General features: G+C 35.9%; 3 protein-coding genes and 1 long non-coding RNA gene across 5 annotated transcripts in view; 1 reads left to right on the forward strand and 3 right to left on the reverse strand.

The window, feature by feature from the left end:
* Positions 1-1,602: 1,602 nt before the first annotated feature.
* LOC144958533 (uncharacterized) lies at positions 1,603-8,424 on the forward strand. Its single transcript, XR_013642451.1, has 3 exons — positions 1,603-1,717; positions 6,511-6,559; positions 8,290-8,424. It is a non-coding gene; the product is annotated as an uncharacterized LOC144958533 (long non-coding RNA).
* Positions 5,192-20,513, reverse strand: LOC144958532 (iron-sulfur cluster transfer protein NUBPL-like). Of its 2 annotated transcripts, none has more exons than XM_078890570.1 (10): positions 20,140-20,513; positions 17,841-17,967; positions 16,125-16,159; positions 13,781-13,871; positions 12,004-12,043; positions 11,268-11,358; positions 10,131-10,224; positions 8,263-8,469; positions 6,588-6,670; positions 5,192-5,871 (listed from the first exon to the last, which is right to left on the reverse strand). In XM_078890570.1, exons 1-10 carry the CDS (start codon positions 20,443-20,445, stop codon positions 5,785-5,787), a joined length of 1,161 nt encoding a protein of 386 aa, XP_078746696.1. In that variant the 5' UTR covers positions 20,446-20,513; the 3' UTR covers positions 5,192-5,784. The 2 variants fall into 2 exon arrangements, with proteins under 2 accessions (XP_078746696.1, XP_078746697.1); XM_078890571.1 differs by lacking the exon at positions 20,140-20,513 and adding an exon at positions 18,604-18,711 and having other exon boundaries at positions 5,639-5,871.
* A 2,766-nt stretch (positions 20,514-23,279) lies between these two features.
* On the reverse strand, positions 23,280-24,963 carry LOC144958870 (uncharacterized). The gene is made up of 3 exons (XM_078891125.1): positions 24,736-24,963; positions 24,117-24,285; positions 23,280-23,594 (listed from the first exon to the last, which is right to left on the reverse strand). Exons 1-3 carry the CDS (start codon positions 24,784-24,786, stop codon positions 23,518-23,520), a joined length of 297 nt encoding a protein of 98 aa, XP_078747251.1. The 5' UTR covers positions 24,787-24,963; the 3' UTR covers positions 23,280-23,517.
* A 517-nt stretch (positions 24,964-25,480) lies between these two features.
* LOC144959212 (uncharacterized) overlaps positions 25,481-27,348 on the reverse strand; it is a 37,225-nt gene continuing 35,357 nt past the window's right edge. Inside the window, exon 15 of the mRNA XM_078891753.1 lies at positions 25,481-25,539. Within this exon, the coding sequence (XP_078747879.1) occupies positions 25,481-25,539 (59 nt within the window). The remainder of the gene's footprint in view (positions 25,540-27,348) is intronic.

Raw genomic sequence — 27,348 nt, forward strand, 5'->3', positions numbered from 1 at the left:
GTGGACTTTCATACTAAAAGAGAAAGTCCTATTTTCTGATTTGGGGTCCATTTGGCCTCCATGACTTGCAAAGAGAAAAATACTAGAAAGTCCTGTTTTCTTATTTGGGGGCAATTTAACCCCGTGATTTTACCATGGAAAATTCAGTAAAAATCATGTATTTGTCATTAAATGTACAGTGGAAATCTGATATAACAGGGATGGTGGGACCGGAGCAAAAGTCCTGTTATAGCCGATCCCTGTTACATCAGAAATACAAGGGAAATAAGCACTAATTGACTTTTTCAAGTGATCTTCATGGTCGACCAATTGGTCATCAATCCATCCAACTATCAAACTATTATACTTCTTCTACTACTACTGCTACAACAACAACTACTACTACTACTACTACTACTACTCTTACTACAACTTCTACTATCACTACCATTACTATGACGACGACTACAACGATGAGAGAGAGAGAGAGAGAGAGAGAGAGAGAGAGAGAGAGGGGGATATTCTTCTCTTGCCCTCTCACCATACATGACATAGACTTGTCTACTTTGTTAGATCAAAGGGATGGATGCCGCAATTTCGCATGTTCTTGAAACAGACCAGCTACCTGAGAGGCGCTCAAGAATTAAATGACTTTCATTTTACGTTACTTAAAACTCGAAAATCATTTAGTATTATTTTTCTAATCTATATCCCTGTCCTCTATCTGCGAAGAAAGCACCATATTATTGCAACTGATCATCATTTTTCTAATTTAATATCAGTCTTTGTCCCCTACTTGTCAAGAAAGCACTATCCAAAGACTTGGTGGGGCATAGAGAATTATAAAAGCCGTACGATATCAGTTATTGTTACGTTTCACTGTTATGTATTTGTTCACAGATAATGCAATTGTCTTTCTTCGATATTCTGTATCTCTGAAATAAAATTGAGATTGAAAAAGGACAAGGCCTTATTCATTTAGATATCACTATGAAAACAACACAGACACAAAGGCTGTTGTACGATCTTGGTGTGATATATTGTAAATTGTAAAGCTAATTATTCCTGAAAATGCGGGAGTAATTATGGATATTCCCCCGTGTGGTGTCCGGGGTCCCTCAACTGAGAGGGTGCAAGAACAGCCCAACGCCAAGCCAGCGTGTCGTAAAAGGCGACTAATGGTGTGTGACTCCCCCTTTTTTGAGTCACCTGGTCCTCCAGGTTGGGGGTTGTCGAAGGGTTAACACCCCTTCCGTAAAACTCAAACCGTTACAGAAACGCAGACGGACAAATCAAATCCATTGTTTTTTAGCTTGGACGAAGACTTTCTGCAATGACAGAATTTATGAAGGACAACAGACAAAGCCAAATGCGTTTAATTTCTTTTTAAGTGTTATTTTAGTGCGCTTAGAACAAAGGAGCAACAATAATTTGCTTTATCTTTTTGGTGTTTTAAAGCCATTGCACCGACTGCAGTCTACTCTTCTTTTAATTGGAGTTTGTATTGTGGACTGAACGATATACAGCATCTTTTGAGGATATATTTTAGCGCAGACTAACTCTGATCAATTTCTGTATCCCATTGTTAACCATTCTATCTCTCACTATCAGGTCTTACAAAATCGGCTGTCCTGTCCAATTGAATGTCCGCCTAAACCAGCCCAAGAGGGAGGAGTCGGTCATGAAAATAACTAAGCTTGTGACCCAGCATTCAGGTCATGTTGTTGTTTCGAAGGAGGTAAGTGATTTAATCTATTCTGCACTAGATCTTCACACTTTCCAGGATAATAATGTATAAATTTGGGACATTCAAATGAATTTCAGCAAACAGTGCTGGAGTGTAGTTTTAATTTGTTAATTTTTTTTTTAAAATCATTTAAATTTAGGTATAGGTAACAGCAGGTGTGTTCCAATTTTTTGTTTATCAAAACCGATGCGTTTTACTAGAGGGATCAAAATGTTTGTAATTTTTGACCAAGCGAGGTTCTGTTTGGTGGCTATTTCTACAGTTGAAATTGACCACAATGAACTCTTTGTTTGAGCGTTGGCCCTCGATTTGATATAGATGTAAGTATTAATATTTCATTTTGCGTATCACGATTTATTTAATACAAAGCAAAGAATAACATTTTCTTATTTATTGGATGTCAATCACAAGCATGTAAAGTAATAATAATAATAATAATAATAATAATAATAATAATAATAATAATAATAATAATAATAATAATAATAATAATAATAATAATAATAATAATAATAATAGATCTTTATTGTCCATAAATATGGCAATTTGTCATTTAGTTACACTTGTTATAACGTTATATGATAACTATAACATTGAACAGATACTTCACTCCTACTTATTCTCTCTCTCTCTCTCTCTCTCTCTCTCTCTCTCTCTTTCTCTTTCTTTCACGCGTGCGATATACACAACATAAACATATTCATTTCATTTTCAATTTAATAAGTAAAACTAATAACAATATTTGATGGACTTATCATCCTTTAAAGATTAACACTACAGGTCAAGTAATGGCCTATTGAGAGCTGTCATATCACGATTGAGAGCTGTCATATCACTAAAAAAATGGATTTAAAAGACACCAATGTAACTGAAAAGTAGAACATTTTAAGCAACAATCAGAGTTTCTTTGGGAAAACGTCTTATATTTTGGATAAACATGAGCGGTGATCTTAAAGAATATTTTGGTATGTATCATCAACCTTACCATCTGTTTTATCATCTTGAGGATTAACCAATGGATACACATAGTCGGATCTCCTTAAAAGGATGGTGGGTTGGAGTCAGCGTCTCCAATATGTTTTTTTTACTTTATAGTGTATCAGAAGGAAAAAAAAAACATATTTGACAATTTTTTGAGGAAAAGTGATTTATCAAGAATCTTACATGACTGAATCTAGCACCTAGAGTAGTTGCTGGTTGGTATCGTTATACCAACTACCATTGCTATTAGCCAATTATTAGTCCCTACCACCAGCCCTATTAGCCAATTAGTTCCTACCACCAGCGCTAATGTCCTCTGAGTCCCTACCTCCAGCCCTATTGTCCACTGAGCCCTACCACTAGCCCTATAAGCCACTGATTCTCTACTACCAACCATGTGAGCCACGGAGTCCCTACCACCAGCCCTATTAGCCACTAAGTCCCTACCATCAGCTCTATTACCTATTCACTGAGTCTCTACTACCATTGCTATTAGCCACTGAGTCCATACCACCAGCCCTATTGCCACTGAGTCCATACCACCAGCCCTATTGCCACTGAGTCCCTACCACCAGCCCTATTAGCCACTGCGTCTGAGTTCTTCCTACCAGATCTATTCGGCACTTAGTCCCTACCAACAGCCCTATTAACCACTGAGTCACTACCACCAGCCTTTATTGACCACTGAGTCCCAACCACCACCCCTATTGACCACTGAGTCCCTACCACCAGCCCTTGTTAGTGACTAAGTCCCGACCACCAGCCCTTATTGGCGACTGAGTCCCTACCACCAACCCTAGTAGCCACTGTCCATACCACCAGCCCTATTGACCAGTCCCAACCACCAGCCCTATTAGCCACTGAGTCCCTATCACCAGCCCTTATTGGCGACTGAGTCCATACCACCAGCCCTATTGGCCACAGTCCCTACCACCAGCCCTATTAGCCACTGAGTCCCTACCACCAGCTCTATTAGCCATTGAGTCCCTACCACCAGTCCTATTAGCCACTGAGTCCCTACCACCAGCCCTATTGGACACTGAGTCCCTACCACCAGCTCTATTAGCCATTGAGTCCCTACCACCAGCCCTATTAGCCACTGTCCCTACCGCTAACCCTATTAGCCACTGAGTCCCTACCACCAGCTCTATTAGCCATTGTCCTACCACCAGCCCTATTGCCACTGAGTCCCTACAACCAGCCCTATTGGCCACTGAGTCCCTACCACCAGCCCTATTAGCCACTGGGTCTGGGTTCTTCCAACCAGATCTATTCGGCACTTAGTCCCTACCGCCAGCCCTAGTAGCCACTGAGTCCCTACCACCAGCCCTATTAACCACTGAGTCCCAACCACCACCCCTATTGACCACTGAGTCCCTACCACCAGCCCTTGTTAGTGACTAAGTCCCGACCACCAGCCCTTATTGGCGACTGAGTCCCTACCACCAGCCCTAGTAGCCACTGTCCATACCACCAGCCCTATTGACCAGTCCCAACCACCAGCCCTATTAGCCACTGAGTCCCTATCACCAGCCCTTATTGGCGACTGAGTCCATACCACCAGCCCTATTGGCCACAGTCCCTACCACCAGCCCTATTAGCCACTGAGTCCCTACCACCAGCTCTATTAGCCATTGAGTCCCTACCACCAGCCCTATTAGCCACTGAGTCCCTACCACCAGCCCTATTGGACACTGAGTCCCTACCACCAGCTCTATTAGCCATTGAGTCCCTACCACCAGCCCTATTAGCCACTGTGCCTACCACCAGCCCTATTAGCCACTGAGTCCCTACCACCACTCTATTAGCCATTGTCCTACCACCAGCCCTATTGCCACTGAGTCCCTACAACCAGCCCTATTGGCCACTGAGTCCCTACCACCAGCCCTATTAGCCACTGGGTCTGGGTTCTTCCAACCAGATCTACTTGGCACTAAGTCCCTAAACCTCTGCTTAAAGTTAACACCTCTTGTTGGTCCTACATTTTCTGTTCTCTATCTAAGCGTATTCCATTGATAATGGATAAAGTCAACCTTGCTTTAAAGTCAACCAATCCTTCTGGTCTGGCTTTGATGGCTTTATCAGGATTCCACTGTAATTTGATTTATAAACTTGATTAACACGAGAGAGACAGACAGAGAGAGAGAGAGAGAGAGAGAGAGAGAGAGAGAGAGAGAGAGAGAGAGAGAGAGAGAGAGAGAGAATAAGTAGGAGTGAAATATCTGTTCAATGTTACAGTTATCGTTTAACATTATAACAAGTGTAACTAAATGACAAATTGCCATATTTATGGACAATAAAGATCTATTATTATTATTATTATTATTATTATTATTATTATTATTATTATTATTATTATTATAAGATTATCGTTGTTTTTTTTACAAGTGCAAGTCGGGTTAAACTTTACAAGTAGAGTGGGTACATATGTAGTTCGACTTTCAGACATGCCATCTTTTCAGAAACAAATTTTCAAGGAATGTCTTTCTTTTACCTTTTTCTTCTTTTTTTTTTTTTTTCAAATCTGGAGCTCAAATGAAGATGTGATGGTGCTCGTTACGATGATGATTGATGATGAAGATTGATGATGATATGATGTTGTTGATTAGATAATTCGTTCACTTTCTTTCATAATTTTTAAAATGTCCAAGCCAAATTTTATTCAGAATACAATGTCAGTATTTTACGCGAAGCCTATTAATCGATTATGTAAAACCAATCAATTATCGTAAAGTGTTGACTTGAAATGGTAACTTATCTCAAGCAACTTGATTTCTCCTAAAGTGGGACGTAGCTGGAACATTAAAAAAATTAACATATTAATCACTGTATGGTTTGTTATTTATTGACTTAACTAAAATTTAAACTGGTCCATTAGTTTTTCAGTAAATCCAATTAACCTGTTGCCAGCCAGTTTCTACTTTTATTCAAGTGTTCTAGTCAGCATCAACCGGTGTGGAGTATAAAACAAGTTAAACATCCTAATTTACCACTGGCTTCAATTGAACATTGAGACAATCGGATAATTTTTTTTTAGAAAAGTTCATTAATTACTATGTACAAATGCCATTTAAGAGTCATTGATTATTATGATAATCTGTCAGGGGTGGCGTGTCCTTTAACTTCTTGATAATGGACTGTGCTATGGATTTGAACACTTTGCTCTGAGAAAAAAAGAAAAAAAAAATGTTAAGAAGTTCTGTTATCTTAAAAAAATAAATAAATAAATTAAAAAAAAAATAAATAAATAAAAATAAAAAAAAATAAAAATAATAAATAAATAAAAAAAAAAAAAAATTAAAAAAAAAAAAAAAATATATATATAAAAGATAGCTTTTAAACATGTATGTTTGGTTTCAGGGGGAGGGGGTGGGGAAAAGGGTGCCTTTGGAAGAAATTTCAAAAGGTACTGTTAGCACAAGAGCGGAAATTTACTCTTGAGTTAAATTAACCATTAACAATTGTAGAAATAAGAGAGGCAGATACGTAGGCACAATTATTTAGGCTATTTTGTGAATAGAGGGTTTCACAATGCTCAATCCCTCTTCAAATTTTTATCACCTCAATATCACCATTCATCTAGGTTCATTTCCCTATACAGTGCCAGATTTTTGCACGCACAGGTCTCATCTAGAAATGGTTTCGCCATGTCCAATCTTAAATTGTAAGTGATCAGAATGCAATGTAATGATATCAAAAAAATCAAATCAAATTATTATCAGACTCATTTTGGGATGGGTCGTATCAATGGGGACAATCAACTCATGTAAGGTTTCATTTTTTTTATTTTTTTTTAACTTCAGAGTCAAGTTTAGAGCTTTGGCTCATCCTGAAAGCTACTGAATCGGGATGGTATGTCATACATAAATTGTACACTTACATAATCACAGTCGGGGGTAGTGGCTACAACTGGCACACCATTGTCGCATGCCTCTCTCACATATGATTGTAATGGGACCTGGCCTGCAGACAGAATAAACAATTAGATGCTGGGTGGGGATCCTGACCTCCCATAGCGGGCAGGGAGGTACACACTGTGTCTTCTATCCCCTTATATCTGTTTTCCAACATGCTTTCTGTCTTTGTCTTGGAATGAGATTACTTATTTTTTTTCCTGGCCCTGGTCGGAGTCCTGGCTGGGAGGGAAACAGTCAAATGCATAGTTATTGTTTTGGGAGATGATATTTTTTTCCTTGTAAATCATCTCTCTGTTATGTATTAGTATATTTGTTATTTTTTAATGTATAATGTAGGCATTTGAGTGTGTTCCTCTTTGTTGGATTTTGTTCTTGTGTCCGGATGAGACTTATAGGTGATCTCAAACTAAGTACATTGGTGGTTGCTCTTGGAATCTACATCTGATCCCTATTTGTTCCCAGTTCCCCTATGTCTTACTTTCTCTTGGATGCTTCAATTGTAATTCTAGAACTTTTTACTATCCCATTTTCTTCCTTTTTACTGGCGCTGATATAACCTAAATGTGTTGCAAGCGCCGTAAAACCCTTAAAAACAAACAAAAACAAAACAAACAATTAGATGAATACAGTCGCATGACCTCTTGATTAGAACCTCTACAATCCAGTAAGAGATTTGTGTTGGTTTTCGTTTTTAAGGATTTTGTGGTGCTTGCTCCTCATTTACGCCATATCAGCGCCAATAAAGAGGTAGAGAATGGGATGGTAAAAAATTCTACACTTATAATTAAAAGCACCACAGAAAGAGAAAGAAAGGAGACTGGTTCAAACAGGTAACAGAGGTAGATTCGAAGAGCATACCGTTATCATACTTAATTTGAGACCTACAAGTCTCATCCAAACACAAGCATACAATATCATTAATTGGAATACACTCAAATGTTTACCAAATGCATTCCAATTTAAAACTATAATAGCACACAACACTGATATTATTTACAAGGAAAAAAATAACCTCTCCCAAAACTACTGACTGCTTCCCCTTCAGCTAAGAACTCCATCCAGGGCCAGGAAAAATCAAGTAATCCCATTCCAAGACAAAGACTTGGACAAGGAAATATAGGAGGGTAAAAGACACAACAACAGAGACCTCCCCATCAAAACCGTGGTCAAAACCGAACCCAGAAAGAGATTTTCAAAATCAAGAGTTTAATATAGAGCATCACCCATCAAATATGCTAAAAGCGCTTTAAAGGGGTCCCAAGCCAACAGTAACATTTTGCATGGCGGACAAACGAGGCACCTATAAGAGGGGGGGGGGGGGGTTCAGAAAAAAAAAAAATCTCGACTTCACCCATCATCGATCTTGATTCCTTAGAGAGTGAAGCGAGTGCTCTCCCAAGTGAGCTTTTGGGACCCCCATTTAAAGGTATTAGTTTGATAATATTTCCACTACAACAAGGAGACTATAAAAATTTGGATTATAAGACTTTTTGACTTTCATATCAATAAGGAGACAAGCACGTGGGATATAAGATATTTTCTAATATTTCACAACACACACACACACACACACACACACACACAAAATGAGAATGTATCTTACTTAAAAAACTTAAATATTTCAAATAAACACCATACCCAAAATCTCTGTTTTCATTTCCGCAGTGACAGCTTCAGCACCACCCTGACCAAAAATGTGCTCTTGGTGTCCACAGCAGGGACAGACAAACACACTCATATTTTCAATAACACCCAGGGCTGGAACTTCCACTTTATCGAACATGTCAATGGCACGGCGAGCATCGAGTAAGGCAAGGTCTTGTGGAGTCGTCACAATTACAGACCCTGGAAAATGGACACAGGGATAAATAGTTAGTTTCGAGGTCAAGTGGACTATCCCGCATTATTTAAAGGTTATCAAAAAAATCACTTAGATGTCGTTTTTATCCCATTAAACCTCATCATTTTAAGATCATTTGGGGTTTTTTTTTCATGATTAAAACGTTAACATGAAACACTGACATTTACCTTGGACATAAAAAAAAAAAAACAGAAAAAAAGAAAGAATAAAAAAAAGGAGTTTCGAGAAATTATGGGATAGCCCATTGCAGGTTCTTGATACCATATGAAAATGGAAAATATGCAAGTTTATATAGCAGATTTCTTTCTCTGTTGAGGTCCCCAAAAGTGTGGAGCAAATTAGAAAAAAAGTCAAAGACACACAGGAGTTCTATATTTTAGGAAACTTTTTTGAAAGCATTCCTTTTCAAGCAAGCTTTTGAGAAGTAATGGTATTATGTGTCACTTATTGCCTTTAAACATGTAGCGCCTTAGAGATCTTTGTGGATTATGAGCACTGTATAAATTAACTATTGCATTATATTTCAGAAATTTCATTATGATTAATATATTTCACAATGCTTCATTTACCATGCCCTTGACCCTCGTGGTGTGTTTTCGAATAAGGCAGATACACAATGCCCCACTCCATTCATCAAGTGTAAATTAGTAGTTAGTCGATATCTGTGATAGATCCAGATCCCCTTTCTACCTCTCAAAGAAAGATTACTACAGCATCACTGATGAATGGAGAAAAGAATGGGCAAATAATACCCCAACAGGAGGCCAAATTATTGAAGACCCTACCAATGAAATTCCTGGCTCACAGCTTGGTAGGAAATACTGGGTGGCTGCAAATAGGCTACGCTCCAGACATGCGAAAACAGCCGCAAAAATGAACAAATGGGGTTTAAACAACTCAACAGAATGCCCCAAATGCCAAACTGACCCCAAGATGTAGATCACCTTGTGCTCCACTGTCCTGTTACCAAGCTGAATGGAGGTTATGAAACCATTCACAAATGTGAAGATGAATTTAAGGCTTGGCTCGACGCGACAGATCTGAAAGTGTGACCCCACCATACGATACTACTACTATCTGTGATAGATATTCTAAGACTAATTAATAAAAAAAAGTGACCAACAGTTTTCTTGAAAAGGGTTATATTTTACCTGTTAGGATCTCTGGGGAATATATAAACAAATTGGCTGTGTACTTGTAGGTACTAAGTATAAGTCTTGCAGTGGACGATGCAATTTGAGTCCTTGGAAAAGGTATTTTATTTAAATCCTCTCATGTGACGTGAGAACCGGGCCAATACAAAAATTGTAAAATTAAAAAAAGCCTTAAATGTGTCACATCTCATCCTTCTGTATAGCGCAATATCCATTTAATGGGCTCAACACCCTTTACAGCGGTTCTCAAGTCATCAGTGACACTCAATATGTAGATTAAGACAGGACGCCTGTAATTTACTATTACAACTATTTTCAACAGAGACAACACCATGACCAGTTAACACCTGAGCACATTGATAGAATGTGAGAGGAGAGATTTTTCTAAGGACTTAGATTTGCACTGCCAAGCGTGAGACATGAATCATGGAATTTCAGGTCAAAAGCCTGGTGTCACAAATCTAAAATTAAAAAAAAAAAAGAAAAGTTACCTGACACAGGAATATTCTGTACTATAGAAAGCTGAACGTCTCCAGTGCCTGGAGGGAGATCCACAATCAGATAATCTAGAGGCCCCCAAACAACCTTGAAGAATACACACACACACACACACACACACACACACATACACACAACATCACAAACACACACACACACAAACAAAATAAAGATTTTTAAAAAATAATTGGTTGCCTCATTTAATTGTTAATTAAATCATGATAAACAATCAATAAACACAAAATCTATAAGTTATTTATAATATTGTAACTCCAGTAAACCACTTTGAAATAAACTAAGAAGACATAACTCTTATGTTTCATAAATAATTTCTCTAGGGAATGCATTCAAACAGAAGTGTTGTTCATTTATGAAAAAAGTCTAGAGGTGAGTTTGAGAAAATAAAAGATTTCATAAAATTTTCATCATTAATTTGATAGATTAAAATATATATATATATATATATATATATATATATATATATATATATATATATATATATATATATATATATATATATATATTATATATATATATATATATATATATATATATATTATATATATATATATATATATATATATATATATATATATATATATATGCATTGATTTTATCGGTATCAGCGTTTAAATACATTTTATAAAAAAAAAAAAATTATTGACAATTTCATAATACAGTTAAGAGCAAGGCACATGTTAACACCATTTTAAAACCTATCTGGAACAATGTGTGTATTCAGAATTTAATAAAATATATCTTTTTATAAAATTTACTTTTTGAGACCTTCAGGACAAATTGCATGAGAGTTTCTACAATATTTTTTAAAGTAAAGAGGAGTGGATATAAGTAATCAAGAGCCGTGAGGCCTATTTAACTGGACATTATTACAACCCTTTAGAAAGAATAATAGTTAGTCACAATGTATTTTACACAAGATCTAACACACCAGCTCATCAACTAGATAAACAGATGAAAATGTGTGCAAAAAAAACGTCTTTCCTATAGACAGAGCATCAATGTGCCAAAATGCTGACTAGAAGAGAACTGCAAACCTAATTTACGTCATGTTGTGAGATCAAGAGTGTCCTGAATATCGTGGGTTATATTTAATCATAGTAATTACTTACTTCTCTCAATAGTTTCTGTATAGCAGACATGACCATTAGCCCTCTCCAAATAATAGCTGACTTCTCATCCACTAAAAATCCCATGGACATACTGAAAAATAAAGTAAACAAAGATACAATCAGTAATCAAGATATTTAAATCGGGCATAAGGGATATGTAAATGCAATCTTAAAAAAAAAAAATCTTAATTAATTCTCAAATGAAAAGTTTTAGCATTCAAGTAATCTTAAGAAGCATTTTATAGTGAACTTGGGTGTCATCAATTGCAAGAACGTGAGAACGACAATGTTATTTTGTTTGTTTTTGTTGTTTTTAAGGGTTTTACGGCGCTTGCAACACATTTAGGTTATATCAGCGCCAGTTGTTATTTTGTAATCCCTGATCGCCAATGTCATTTATATAGCGCATTATCCAACATACTCACTCAAAGTGCCTTACAAGGGGTCAATAGCCAACCTCAACACTGACCATGTAGGATGTGGCATGATTCCTGTTAGGAGATATAACAACATTTTCCAGACAGAGACAACGCTATTATCAGCCATGTACTCATTTTACACCTGAGTACGGTGAGAGAATATATGAGTAAATAGTCATTTCCAAGGACTCAATTATGGGCATCACACATTCTACACAGCTTATTTCTAATTAGGATGGACATCTGGAAATAAAAAGTCAAAGATGAGAGGGAAGTGAAGGAGGAAAATTGATGGCAAAAAGCGACGCATGTCTTACCATTTGACTCCGTAGTTCATCAAAGGGATCATCAAGTTTTCTGGCCAAAAAGAAGTGGGGAAAAAAGAAAATTAGCCACTTTTGATAAAATACAGGCATTAGGATGAGTAAATCGAGTTTGGAGATAATATATTTTGGAACTCTTGACATTGGTGACCAATCACCTCAAATAAGTAAAATGTCAGTAGTCCTGTCATCTGCATTTTTTGCGGCCGCAAATATCAGGGCGATCCGCAAATTTTGGCAAATTTCCCAAAATTGGTAAATTTTGGGAATATTGGCAAATCGCGTGACAAATTTTGAGAAATAAAAGAAGCGAAAACAAAATAACGAGAAAAAAAAAATGCGAAACTTGAGAAATGTTGCCTTTGCCTGGGCCCAAACCAAGGGAAGCTACTCTCTACGGATGATGATCCTTTAAAATCTTTGTAACAACGCTATTCATAATGTAGCCTCCTTAAATGTAATAAATTGTCTTTTATATTTATTTTTTCTGTATCGCGTGTTAATTTTTACTGAAATGCTTAGTTCTCCTCGGCAAATTTTTGGGCAAATTTTGGTCTTTTTGGCAAATTTCTTAGCAAATTTTGGGATTTTTTTGGGCAAATTTTGACAAATTTTAGGTCCCAATTTGGCAAAAAATGCAGATGACAGGTAGTCTCTGTGAAATGCTAAATAATGAATTTGGGTGTTTTCCAAATATGAAACAAGGGATCAAGTGTAGATGTTCTAATGAGTAAAATGAATTGGAGTTGGGTTTTTTTTTTAATGTGTCAAAAACTGAAATATCATCAAAAATTTCTAATCATTTCAACAAAAAATTTACTCTTGACATAATACTGCTTTGAGACAGTGGGTTACATATACAATAATATGTTAAAATAAACTTCATCCATGTTTTGTTTTTTGTAATCTTCTTTAATAAATGTAACATAATGAAGGATTTAATCCAATGTTATTTTGTTTTGCTTGTTTATTTCTGTTAAATTACGTGACTCCCCTGAATCCAAAGAATCAAAGATATGATAATAATATATATGGTTTTTATATAGCGTCTTACCCCGTATATCAACAAGCTCAAAACGCTTAACAGTAACATGGCTACTTTCGCTCAAACATACAACCACTCACATGCAATATGAAACAAAGCAATATAATTCTACAGTGCTACATATTAAAAAGAAACGTTGTAAGATGTTTTTTAATGAAATCTCCAAGAGATATGTAATTTGGTTCAATTGCATTTGCTTTAATGGGAAGAAGGAATAGTTTCTAAAAAAATTGTTTTAATTGTTTTTTTAAAAAACAACAAAACAAAACAAAAAAAAAGGAAAAAAAACACTAAAAATTTCCCATATCTAATAATTTTGACTTGAAATACTATTTCTGGCATTTGTTTCATTCTGACTAGATTGGTCGACAGGTCATCCTCCAATATATTAAAAATCAAACATTTGCTAATAATGTCAATAAAATAAAGAGAATAATTCTTTGGCTCTGGAAAAATGACTCACTAAAATGAATAATGTTTCTATCCGTGACCTTTGCCAATGGGCAACCAAAATTTATAATTTTGTAAGAGGTTGTATGTCTTAGGAATGTGTTATATGGAAGAGATAGACAGACAGATGGAGAGATAAAGAGAGAGAGAGATTGTGAGAGAGAGAGAGAGAGAGAGAGAGAGAGAGAGAGAGAGAGAGAGAGAGAGAGAGAGAGAGAGAGAGAGGACAAATACGGCAAGATCAAAGATCATCAATACATCATTTCAGTTTCTTACGACTGTTGAGTTCGGGTTGGCCAGATAAATTCATCAGCATAGGGATAGAAGGCCCGTATATATCAGCATCCAGAAGTCCTACATTGCCAACCTAGACAAAGACAAATCCAATCCAATATTTCGTTTTAATAAATGTAATTCAACTAACAAGAAATTTAAGAAATACAGTGAAGAAAAAAAAAAGAAAAGAAAAAAAAAAAACAAAAAAGTCTCTTGATAAGTATACATGATACAATACCATAACATTTTCAAAAAGACCATTTTTTTATGAAACGGTTAAAAGTTTCACATGAAAATAAAATAATGATGTAAATAATTGACTTTGGAAAAAAATCTTTTAAAATATTGAAAGTTTTAAAAATTGTACAAAGTTGGACTGTTCATATAAATTGAAAAGATTTGAAAGCTTTAAAATTTTGTTTAAAAATTGCATTATTTTAAAATGGTAAATATAAAAACATATTATTATTAAGCAGTTCTACGAGTATTTCAATGTTCATTACGCTTTATAACGTTTCATATCTGTTTTTTTTAACAGGTCATGTTGCATCATAATATTTCCATTTCATCATTACTCAATCACCAGGAAGGATCCCTTTTAAACTGGCAATCCTATTCCTAGTATAAAACCCTTGCTAAATAAATGAATCCATAAATCTGTCATCTGCATTTTTTGCGGCTGCAAATGGCAATTTGCGGCCGCAAATATCAGGGCGATCTGCAAATATTGGCAAATTTCCCAAAATTGGCAAATCGTGTGGCAAATTTTGGGGAAAAAAAAGAAGCGAAAACAAAATAACGAAAAAAAAAAGTGCGAAACTTGAGAAATGTTGCAGCTTTGCCTGGGCCCAAACCAAGGGAAGCTACTCTCTACGGATAATGATCCTTTAAAATCTTTGTAACAACGCTATTGTGTAAATTAATAAATGTAGCCTCCATAAATGTAATAAATTGTCTTTTATATATATATTTTTTTCTGTATCGCATGCTAATTTTTACTGAAACGCTTGGTTCTCCTCGGCAAATTTTTTGGCAAATTTTGGACTTTTTGGCAAATTTCTTGGCAAATTTTAGGGTTTTTTTGGCAACTTTTGGCAAATTTTAGGTCCCAATTTGGCAAAAAATGCAGATGACAGATAAATGTAAAAGAGGAAGCATACAAAACAAAATGCTGGCTAGGCTAGCACTGCTACACACTAACTATAGACATTATCAATAAATAGCTGTTATACTCCATAGATACAGTTACGTCTACTGACAACAATCTCAACCTATTCTCAAATACAAACACACTAACAAGCACAAAAATTATAAATGCTTGCTTACATGAATAGAGTAGCGATATAAGACAATGATTAAGAAAGGTGAAAACTGTTTGTTAACCTAATCGAGAAGATAACTTATCTCCTATCTATCTGGATTTTATGTTAAAAGTATTAACATTTTTAATTGGTTTTGTTGTTGTCAGACAAAGAGTTTTGAATTCACAACTTTTCACATTAAGCATTTTGTTCTTTTTTAAAGCTTTTATAATCATTTTTGTTTAATATATGGTAATATATGGTGAAGTGGCCGAGTGGTTAAGGCATTGCACTGTGACCTGAAACGTCCCAGGCTCAACCTTCGCTTCAGGTACTTTCATTTTACTTTCCTTGGGCAAGATTATTAACCCCCAATTTGCTCACATGGACAACATAGGTGATTCCTGTTGATATCAGACATCTTGTATGGTGAATTATCTATATTCCTTCGTGGGGTGCCTAGGCGACAATATCTTATGATGTTGTGGCGGAAGGGCGTAATTTAAAATTTTAAAAAATATGGTTAACTCAAAACACAAATCTAGGAATAAGACAATGTATTTATTTGAGTGACACGTGCCATGCCCTAAAATGGTGATTCAAGCCTTTCACTTTATGACAAAATTTTCTTTGAATCCTTCTATGTCCTGTTTACGTCTCCAGACCTTACAGTTCTCACTTAGAAAGCAGTAACACCTGAACAACTCGGACTTTGGAGTCACATAGTGTCACTCTCTGAATGAAAATGACAATATCCAATGTAAGGTAAAAACAAAATCAAATCTCATCTTTTAACGGCTTATTGGTAAAACAATGAAGTTGGAAATCATATCATTTTATTTTATTTCATGCCCTGTTGTCTAAACCAATTAGTAAATAATGGCAACATTTAAAATGCTGGCTGTCATTTAGACCTGGTAGAAAGTACTTTCAATAGATAATCATCCTTTTTAGCTGTTGCTGTTACACTTTAGAAGCTTAGAGTTTACTCTGACTCTAACGTTGCAAAGTCTCTAAAGAATAGATTATAACAAGATCATCACCTCAGGTTCCTGGGACAGTGATACAGCGAGACTGACTGTGGATTAAAAAAAAAACAAAGAAAAAGAAAATGGCATGTAATGTTCAAAATTTCAATATTGCATTCATGGGCACAGTAGCAGTGATAAAAGTGATTCTTCTGAACAATAAGGGTCATGGAGCAAGAATTTGTCTTGGTTTCTGTAGTAGTGGTGACTTCCCTTTAGACAGACAGTGGTCAATCTCAAAATATTCTCTGATGGATCCACTACCAAACCCTACCACGACTGGTAGTCCTTTGGAGCCATGGAACCCATGGAGCTGGAGTTCTCCCAGTTTCTATAGCATGAAATGGACAATAGAAATTGCTAGCTACCCTTAGGATAGAACACTAGGCAATCGCAAAGTACACGATATCTGACAGCCCTGGCTACCCAATTACCGCTAGGTGGACAGGGGGGAGTTAGAAAAAAAAATTCGACTTCACATGGAATCAAAATTGGTCCCTTTGGGTGTGAAGTGATTGCTCTACCAACTGAGCTATATGCATTCACTGCTGGATGAGGAGGGCTTTTTAAATTTTTTAATTACGATTGCACCCAGGATGGATACCTTTACATATGAAATGAGTGATCTACCATTGAGCTGTGAAGACCCCCAAACCAGTGATAAGCCCATTGAATGTGCGGCTATGTGGTCTAGTGATAAGACACTCGCATTCGGAGCGGAAGGTCCTGGGTTTGAGCCTCGCTCAGCTCATAGTTGAGTTCTTGGAGAATGCTCTTTACGCACATTCTCTCACCGTACTCAGGTGTAAAATGAGTACCTGGCCATCAACAGAGTTGTCTCTGTCCGAAAAAAATTGTAATATTGCCTAACAGGCGTCGTGTCCCGTCCTAAATGTTAAATGTTGCTGTTGGCCAGGGACCCCTTGTAAAGCGCTTTGAGCACGAAGAGTGGATATTGCGCTATATAAAAGCTCAATTAAAATTAAATGGTTGAAATACCGGTGATGTCTGCAAAACTGAACCATTTTCTTCTAAAATTCAATATTATGGCAGTCAATTGGTATCTTGTGTAATCTCTCTCATGTCATTCTCACTATGAAACAGAAATTGCATTTTCCAATGCATTTTAACTCTTTCCTTACCAAACATTTTCAAATTTCCCCCATTATGTCATACCCTCCCAATATAAAAATTGATTTCTTAAACTCTAACTCAAAAGAATTAAGTGCATGCTATACATAATTTTTTCACCAAAACAAAGTTTTAAGTTCATATAACAATAACAAAAATATTTCCTCAAATTTCGAGATGTATAAAAGAAATCTGAATGAGAAAAATTGTGGTTGTATCGTAACGAATGTGATGATTTTCATACAGTGATATATAAACTATATATAGTTTCATATACTCATATAGTAAGGAGACGTTTAAGACCTACATCATTTCTGGCAAATTGATGTCATACAAATGCTTCACATAATGATTATCATCTTTATCACAATTGATGTACTGGTTAAGGAAAGGAAAACTCAATATTTGACATAGAGATTACGATATTTATTGAATATCAGCCTTGGTATGGCTTTGTCTGTGGTCGGGTCAGGACTCCCTATAGCTCAATTGTTGCCCACCACCTCAAATCAGTGTTATATTTGGATGCAGCTATTGCCAACAAGAGGATCTAAGTTTGAAAAGCCAAAAACGAAACACTATTATTTTTTATTACTTTACCTGCAGTCGAAGATTTTCCAACTCCTCCTTTCCCTGATGCAACTACGATGACATGTTTAACACCTGCTAATGGAAGCTTTTTTGGAAGGCCTCGACATGTTCTGTCTTGTGCTTGGCTTGAGAATGTCTGATATTTAAAAAAATGGAAATCTAATAAGAGGATTAAAACTTTTTTTTAGTGTAAAAGTTAGATGGACTTTCACCTAAGGAAATATAGCGAATACAAAATGGGTGAATCTAGAAAATAGGGTACAATGCGATGTGGTACAATATTATTTATGTACTAGTACTATGCTTTTTTTTCCTATTGGACTATTTGAGCCACTTCATTTTGGCTAAAAAATTGAATTAATTCACTGAGAGATTATTTTGCCCCTGCCTTAACTTCAATTTACTGTGTGAATAATATACAGTCATTGACTCCCTTTGCACCTCTGCCTGTCCATGGACTGACTTAAGCATTGTTCATAAATATATCAATATAAAAAAAATTAATGAATTGATTTGTCACGACAGTTTTAAAGATACAAAATAAAACAGAATAAGTAAAGTTATACTTGTCTCTAAAAGTTTGATGAAGTCTGCAACACTTTTAGCTCATAAACAAGAGACTAACTAGATAAATATTTTAAAAACTTTTATTATTTATTTTTAGGGATTAAAAAAAAGGTGAACAATAAGTGTAACATTCGTACAAGAGGAGTGTAAAAAAAATTAAGGCTCTTTAGATCCAAAAAAAAAAGCCTGTTAATCCAGAGCTTACCCTGAGCATTTCTGCACATTATACTGCAGATATTAATTTGGCTTTGATGCAGTGGCCTGTTTTTTGACTAAGCAATCAGTGAACTTTAGCGGTTGCAGAATTCTTGATGTGATGCTGACTTTATTGTAAAGTTAATCAGATAGTCAATGATTGGTTTCAACAAAAATGTAATTTTCTGTGGTTGAGATATGTAATTTTTAACACAAATATCAGTGTTTTTGACATGATTTTCAATGCTGTTGTTTGTCTCGTGGTCACCAAAGGTGCGAACTTTTATTCCTTTTTCGCCAAAGCCAAATTTTTCGTTAAAATTATTCTTGTGGTGGTATTAATGGAATTTCATCAAAGACTATTTTGATCATGGTTTGTTAAGAAGCATTTTCTTCATCAGCTAAGTAAATCTGACTGATCTTGGGTTCTTAACAGCTCATTTATATAGACAAACTTAGTTCCCTTTCCTAACATTGGTGACAATCCAGCTTCTTTATGTTTCCTTTGTGATATAAAAAAATAAATATATGAAAATCCCTTTATTTATCCCATAGGGGAAATTTGTCTTTAGGGACTATTTCATTGAATAAACCAGATATCAGCTACAATGCAGTGATACAAACTGAGCTACGGAGCGGTGACTTGCTCAAGGCCCCACAGCGCAGTTGGTAATCGAACTTGGTACCTTTTAGGTGTGAAGCAAAGACTGTACCGCTGAGTCACGCTGCCCCATATGAATAATAATACAATAAACGGAGACAGAACTATTCTCATTAAAGTAATCTAACAGATAAAACTGATAGCTTTCAAGATATGAACAAATGATGATGTCGGAAAGGTGGGGATGGGGAGATTTTCATGAATTGGATTGGGATATCATAAACAAAACAAAACACGATCTTGTCAAGTTTCAGTCTTGAAGGAAATTTGAAACGTTCAAAATCTCAATTCTAAATGTTTCAATCATCTCTCCTTTTCTCTCAACACACTCTCCTTCAACTTTAAGCCATTTGACAACACACCATTTTGAACAGAAAATACAGTGTTGTGTTCAGTGAGGGTACAAAGGCTAATTTTCAGAGACGGAAGAGCGCTTATACAACTGGGAATAGTGATTTCAATGTGAAATCACTATTCACAGTACTACTGCAAATAAGCACTTCGATACTAATACAAATGAGAACTTATCATCATCTCTCTAGCTAACGAATACCGCGTGAGTGTGCTACCAACTGTTATCCATTTGAGATTGCTGTTTTGGATTATTTACATCACTTACCACAAAGTGTGACAAAGTACCTACATGAACTTCATCAACTAGATAGATTTGATAGATACATCTCACTCTGAGTAACTATTACGATTTTTAGTCACCCGGCTTGAAATTGCAATCAACCTCTTTGACAGTATAATTGGCAGAACCAAAATTATACACTGTATACATTACATACATTCATACAGTAATGACAGTGAAAGGAAATGAGAGGGGAAAAAATCAGTCAAGAATAAGTGGACGTTACTTACTCAGCTGAATCTTACTCTTACCTTTTGTGCGATTAGTCTTGAGAAAGCGAAATGAATGAAATTGAATTGATTTAGCACACTATCTTTAATATTGGACGTAAATCTAGATTGAGAATAAGTTGAATAAGTCTTTTTTGGCTCTTTTCCAAGATGATTATTGTGTCCGTATCTTCGTGATTGTTGACTTCTCCTTCTCACAACATCAACATTGCCACCCATACTAATCATGTTTCTCAGAGCGTGAACATTTCTTTCAAATAACTGATAAACTATTTTGTTCTTGTGAATTCCGTAGGATTTGCAAACTTGCACAATTGTCGAATGCATCTTTTGTTTTTGTTTTTTTCGATAAGTAATTTGTAATTGATACCGAAAGTAATCTAGAGCGAGAGACAAGGACTCAGTCCCAAATGAAGACTTGTTAATTGAAAGGTAGTTCTTGCGGTTTTGATTTGCAGTTAAGTTATACCTTCGTTTATTAAATAATTATTTCGCAGTAGCATGCAAGCAACTTACCTAGCAGAAACTTGTCTCAGTAAGTAACATGACAACTAAGATCAACCGAAGACTCTTATGATGCTCCCAATGACCGTATTGTGGTCTCAACAGCTCAGTTGGTAGAGCACTCGCTTCGCACGAAAAGGGACCGAGATCGATTCCGGGTGCAGTCTAGATTTTTCTTTTTTTCTGACTCCCCTGTCCACCCAGCAGTGAATGGGTAGCTGAGTCTGTTTAATTTGGCGGAGAGTACTTTGCAATAGACTAGCGTCATATCCAAAGGATAGCAAGCAATTACAATAGTCCGTTTCGCGCTATAGAAACAGGGATAAACTCCGGCTCCGTGGGCCGAATGGCTCTGAAGGACAATAATGACTATTTTGTCTACAGGAGAAAAAACATTGACTATAAGAGGCCTCCGTGATTTTATAGCTGCTTAGGGGTAATTAGATCTGGCGGACAGGCGGTAGACTATTGACTATCTTACCTCTCTCTCTCTCTCTCCCTCTCTCTCTCTCTCTCTCTCTCTCTCTCTGTGTGTGTGTGTGTGTGTGTGTGTGTGTGTGTGTACCACAAGATCTTGATTCGTCTTTGAGGCAAATTTTGAAATCAGTAATGATGTAGACAGAGTATGGCCTCAACCAACCTTAAAGGAACGTAGTTCTCACCCCCCCCCCCCCCCCCCCAACAAAAAAAAAAAACGGTTATGATTATAGCCCTTTGGGTAGAGGAAACCCGATTTTACTATAGCGTAATATAAAAAAAAAAAGAATTACGAACAATGTGCACTTATTTGAAGGTCTGATAACTGAATTCATTATGGATTCATCTTTGTAATGGAAATCTAAAAACATTATGCAAAATATTGTCCATTATAACAATGTTAAAATAGACCCATAAGTGCGTTCGCATGTCAGATCTGCATATTTGTAAACGTCGATTACGAAGCATCCCTGTTATCCGTTGTGAAAAAATAGAAAGAAAAAAAACAAAACAACAACAACAAATGAACAACAAAACGACACACACACAAAAAACAAAACATAAAACAACATAACAAAACAATAACAAAACAAAACAAAACAACGTAGCAGTTCAATAATAAAATAAAATATAATAATAATAAAATAATAATACAAAACAAAATAAAATAAAAATAATGATTAAAATAATAATAATAATAATAATAATAATAATAATAACTATATATAAATAATCAAAACCAAATAATAATAATATTAATAATATAATAAAAAATCAAAACAATATGTACTGTTAAATAAGAGAAAAAAAAAAAAACAAAAAGGTAAAAAAAAAAAAAAAGAAAAAGAAAACGAAAACAATTTGATGAATAACGGGACGGGTGATGTCATTAGAGGGTATTTAGAGGGTATAATAAAAGTCAAAGTATTCTTGAACTCCTTTCTTTGGAATGTCAAACTCATTCACAATGCACGCTCCCAAGGTCGCGCGGTAAACAACAGAGAGAACGTACGAAATATTTAGTCATCAATCTGTTTTGTTTTGTTTTTTTTAGTAGCCTAATGCATTCGTGTTTTCATTATTTTGTTGTTTTGTTTTGTGGCTTTTTTTTTTTTTGTTTTTTTTTTTTGTTGTTGTTGATGATGTTGTTGGCCAAATAAGGCTTTTGAGCATGAAACGCTCCGTGTTTGGTATTTTGTTCTTTTTTTTTTTTTAAGCTGTTATATTCATTTTTGTTTATTACTTTTTTACAATCCACAGCTTTTAACAGCTTAGTATCACCAAAAATGATAACAGCCGCATGGAGAACTTCATACTCGAAATTGCTAACGCATGAGGTGAAAAATCTTATTGAACTCGTTTACCAACAACTTAATAAAATTTGACAGAATACTCCATCTTTATAAATCAAAGTAATTAAACAAAGAATAAAGATCTTGAATTGAAATTTATTGGAGTTTGAATTCATAGATAAGGATCTTTCCCACAAATCCAAGATGAACATGATAAAACAACGAAGGTAAATATCAAATCAAACAAACAACAATGCTTTTTAATGCCAACTTTAAATTCCCATAATATCAAAGAAAATAATATTTTTTTAAACACGTTAAAAGAAAAGGCAAAAATTGAGAACACCACTTGCCGGGCAATTAGAGTGGATCCTTTTCAAATAGGAGTAAATGGATGCGAACATATTTTCTTTTATTGAATACGTAGCCTTTCATTCAAGCAAACAACAAAAGCAACAACGATGGCGATGACAATAAAGGTGAATATGATGATGATGTTTATAATAATAATAATTAATAATAATATAATAATAATAATAATAATATAATAATAATAATAATAATAATAATAATAATAATGATAATAATCATCATCATATCTGTCGCGCCAGTGAGTCAGCAGTCCGGGCAGTTGGTTGCATCCTCAGGTCAGCATTGGTGCAGTGAGTCAGCGAGCATTCGGACAGGATGTGGTCATGGTCTGTCTGGGGTGACGCATGGCATTCAGTGCCGGTGAGATTTTCATTTAAAGAGGTTGTGATAATATATGATGATAATAATAATAATAATAATAATAATAATAATAATAATAATAATAATAATAATAATATAATAATAATAATAATAAATAATAATAATAATAATAATAATGACGTCGTGTCCTCAATATTTTATTCATTAAAGTAATTGTTGGCCTCAAGAGAAAAAAATCAAATTTATATGAAATGACATTTTTGATTCATTTATTGCTTTGTTTCTTTTATGTTTGGTTTCTTTGTTGTTTTTAACAAAGATGTTCAATTTGAACATTCTTCTTAATTCTTCTTGTCACAGTCATGGCGGCATCAGTCCTAAAACCACCAGTAAGGTGAACATAATAAATGGTGGAGCTGCCCCCTCTAACACGTTAGTGCCAGCTGTTCCAAAGCAGAGCCATGATAGATACAAGGAAGGCGATCGGTGTGTAGATTCCATGTGTGGTTTCTGATTGGGAATATAAAAAGTAAAAAATATCAACAATTTATCTTGGGTATTTTCACAGTTGTATTGTGCTTTGCCTTCACATGTAATAGTCTAAGATTGATCTTACGAGTGTTTTTGTGAGTACATTCTGAAGTAAATTTGTTATGATGATAATATTACTAAAAGATTCACCTTTTTATTTATGCTTAATATATTTCTCCGAGCAATGTAAAGCCACTGAAAATTTTTCATTTTGTGAACAATAATGATTTACTACTAAAGGCAAGACACCATGCAAGTTGATGAACTTAGAGGGCAGTGTGTGGCTCAGCGGTACGGTCTTTGCTTCGTACTCAAAAAGTACCGAGTTCGACTGCCCGCCTCGCTGTGTGGCCTTGAGAAAGTCACCTCGCCCTAGCTCACTTTGCGGCACTGCACTGCGGCTGACGCCTGGGTTATTCCAGTTTTCCCTTGGGATAGACCCTAAAGACAAATTTCCTCTTGGGGATGAATAAAGGGAATTTAATTTCTAATTTTTTTTACCAGCTCCACTGGCACATTCCTCCAGCTCAGCGATGCAGTTCGCATAGTTTTTCGTTTCATCGCTGCCGTCGGAGCAATGCGCCTCACAGTCACACTTCTTGTAGATGCTGATACATTGGATTCCATTCTGACACTCAAACAGTCCCGGCTTGTCATCGCACGCACCGCCCTGTGGATAGAATGAAGTCATGTGGTCATGGAAAGACTACTACTACTACTACTACTACTACTACTACTACTACTACTACTACTACTACTACTACTGCTACGACGACGACGACGACGACGACGACTACTACTAGTACTACTACTACTACTACTACTACTACTACTACTACTACTACTACTACTACTACTACTACTACTACTACTACTACTACTACTACTACTACTATACTACTATACTACTACTACGTACTACTAGTACGTAGTTAGTAGTAGTAGTTAGTAGTAGTAGTAGTAGTAGTAGTAGTAGTAGTAGTAGTAGTAGTAGTAGTTCTGTTTTTTGGGGTTTTTTTTTTTTTGTTTTTTTTTTGGTGCTTTATTTTGTCTTTTTTTTTAAATTCAGAGATCGTCATTAGTTTAACCCGTCGTAGTAAGTAAGGATCTCCTGTCTCACCTGAGACTTGCCATAGAGGTATCCATTCGGACAAGCCTGTTGGTTACACATTTGAGTCCTGTAGAAATCTCCCGTGCACTGAGTCCCTCCCCATTGGGGTTTGGGGTTATTACAGAATCGAACCTTGTGCCTCACACCTCCACCGCATGTAGCCGAACAGTCCGACCATTCGCCCCACTGGGAGAAACCACCATTGACTGGTTAGACACGGAATGAATATATGTTATTAATATACACACGCCGTACTCTATAAAAAACCCCCATATTTAAACATTTGGCCAGAAAAGTCGTCCTTCAAATATTGATCGATTTAAGTGATCCTCATCTGGGCAAAAACTCTCAAACCCGGGACTTTGCGAAGTCCCAGGTTTGAGAGTTTTTGTCAAGAAGAGGGTCATTTTAATCGATCGATATTTGAAGGACGAGTTTTCTGGCCAAAAGTTTAAATATGGGTTTTTCCAGAGTTTAGATATTTCATGATTGTTGCATTTTGATTGTGATATTATTTTTAATGTTTATACGTTGTGTCTGCTTGTATGTGTGTTTGTGTGAACGTATGATTTACGTATAACGCTCTGTAAAGCAATTTGAAATGGATGTTTAGGCGCTATAGAAACATATCATCATCATCATCATCATCATCATCATCATCATCATCATCATCATCATTATTATTATTATTATTATTATTATTATTATCATTAACATCATCATCATATTAAAATGATATAATCTAGAAAAATCATTACTTACCTAAGATACCAGCTGCTGTGGTAAAGGTTAAAATCTCCCACACATTGCCGCCTGTGAGAAAAATAATGACAGATACATTTTAAGGCATATAGGGCTACGATCATCACAACTTTGCTTAGAAATATTTTATAACACATGCCATGTACACATTACACACACACACACACGCGCGCACACAAGCACACATACACACACACTGACGCACACACATGTTGATGACCACAAACCACACTGAAAATGGGCATGATCTATATATAGTATGCAGATGACGTCACTCAGGCCTTTGTTATTGTTTTTGCCATCCGCGTTTGTGAGTTGTTCTTACTAAACTGTATTAACCAGACTATAAAAGTTCATGGTTACACAGAGTTTGTGTGTTGGTACGTTATACTTCCGGATGGCAATGTTGTGAACTCCTTGACCAAGCGCATTCTATCTATATTCCCTTTCCATGAGCTCGAGGTCATTGGTCACATTGCAAAGCGTGCTCAAAGTGACCCACATAGTGAAAAGTATTCACAGCTTTTGAAATATCTTACATCACGATTGGTCATTTTGTTCAGCTTGACACACGGGTATGTTTAAAAATTTCATGAAAAAGCAATGTGTTTACATTTGTTAAGAAATATCCAATCGTTGGACCTCATTAAATCATGTGATTGATGAATCGGTTGGACGAAAAAATGAATATAGATCGCTCTGTTTCTCATTGTGGTAACCTCCTCATTAACAATTGAGAGGTTTAGCAGATCACGCGTATCATTATCTATCTCATGGTCTTACTAAAAATAATATATTGCCACTAAGAGATTTTTATTCCATTATGTCACATTAATTCAGAAAAGTTAGTTGAGCAGTCACTTATGTTGATAATAAGTGTCAGAAGACAATAGAGAATAAACAGTTTTTTTAGCGGCGATGGGGGCTCGAACCCACGACCTTATTGATACGACAACTCCGCCTGACTGCGAGAGGGGCCCTATAATAATATAGTTGACGCCATTCACCACTCCAAAAAAAAAAAAACAAGTGGTTTCAAACTTGTCTTTCCTGAGTCCGTCTTCCGTACGTCATGGGTTCAAGTAAGGCCTTGGTTCAACGCATACTAATACTAACCCTGTGAGGTTTGTTTACTAGCCAGCAGTGATGCTTAAGCTCTATTCTCAACACAACATATAACATAGAGACGATTGAAGCACTGAGTAAGCTCCGATATTGGGGGTAAATTTTAATTCAGAAAAGGGAGTGGAGCAGGCAAAATCATATCTTTTCTTTTTGATTAGAAAACCTGTTCTTCAATTGATCCATTACGACGAACCCGAGGAGTCTTTGCCTTAAGACTTTTTGACAGTTCAAGTTGAGGGTCTTAATCGATTGACATTCATGGTAAAATCAAAATTAATAAATTGTCTTTCAGAGCCATTAGGCCAATGGAGCCGGAGTTTATCCCGGCTTCTATAGCGTGAAATTGACAATCTCTTGCTACCCTTTCCGCCAGATCTAACAGACCCAGATACCCAATCACTGCTGGGTGGACAGAGGGGGTGGGGGGGGGGGGAGGGGGTCATTAAAAAAATCTCGACTGCACCCGGGATCGATCTCGGTCCCTTTGTGTGTGAAGCGAGTGTTCTACAAACTGAGCTTTTGGGACCCGGACCTTCATAGTACCTGTACCGAAATGATCAAATTGAAAAGAATATCCTTTGTCAGTGTGCGACAGACCATAAAAAAATCCCCAACAAAACTTGTGCATTTGTATCGAGCAAAATCAAATTAGTGTGCTCAAAGCGCTTTACACGGGCTGCCGTTTTTTAAAAGAACACATTTTGTTGTATTTTGTTAACATTGCTTATACTGCGT

This window comes from Berghia stephanieae, chromosome 13 (genome assembly GCF_034508935.2).
Source record: "Berghia stephanieae isolate SIO BIC M18660-M18661 chromosome 13, UCSD_Bste_1.3, whole genome shotgun sequence".
Lineage (NCBI taxonomy): Eukaryota > Metazoa > Mollusca > Gastropoda > Nudibranchia > Aeolidiidae > Berghia > Berghia stephanieae.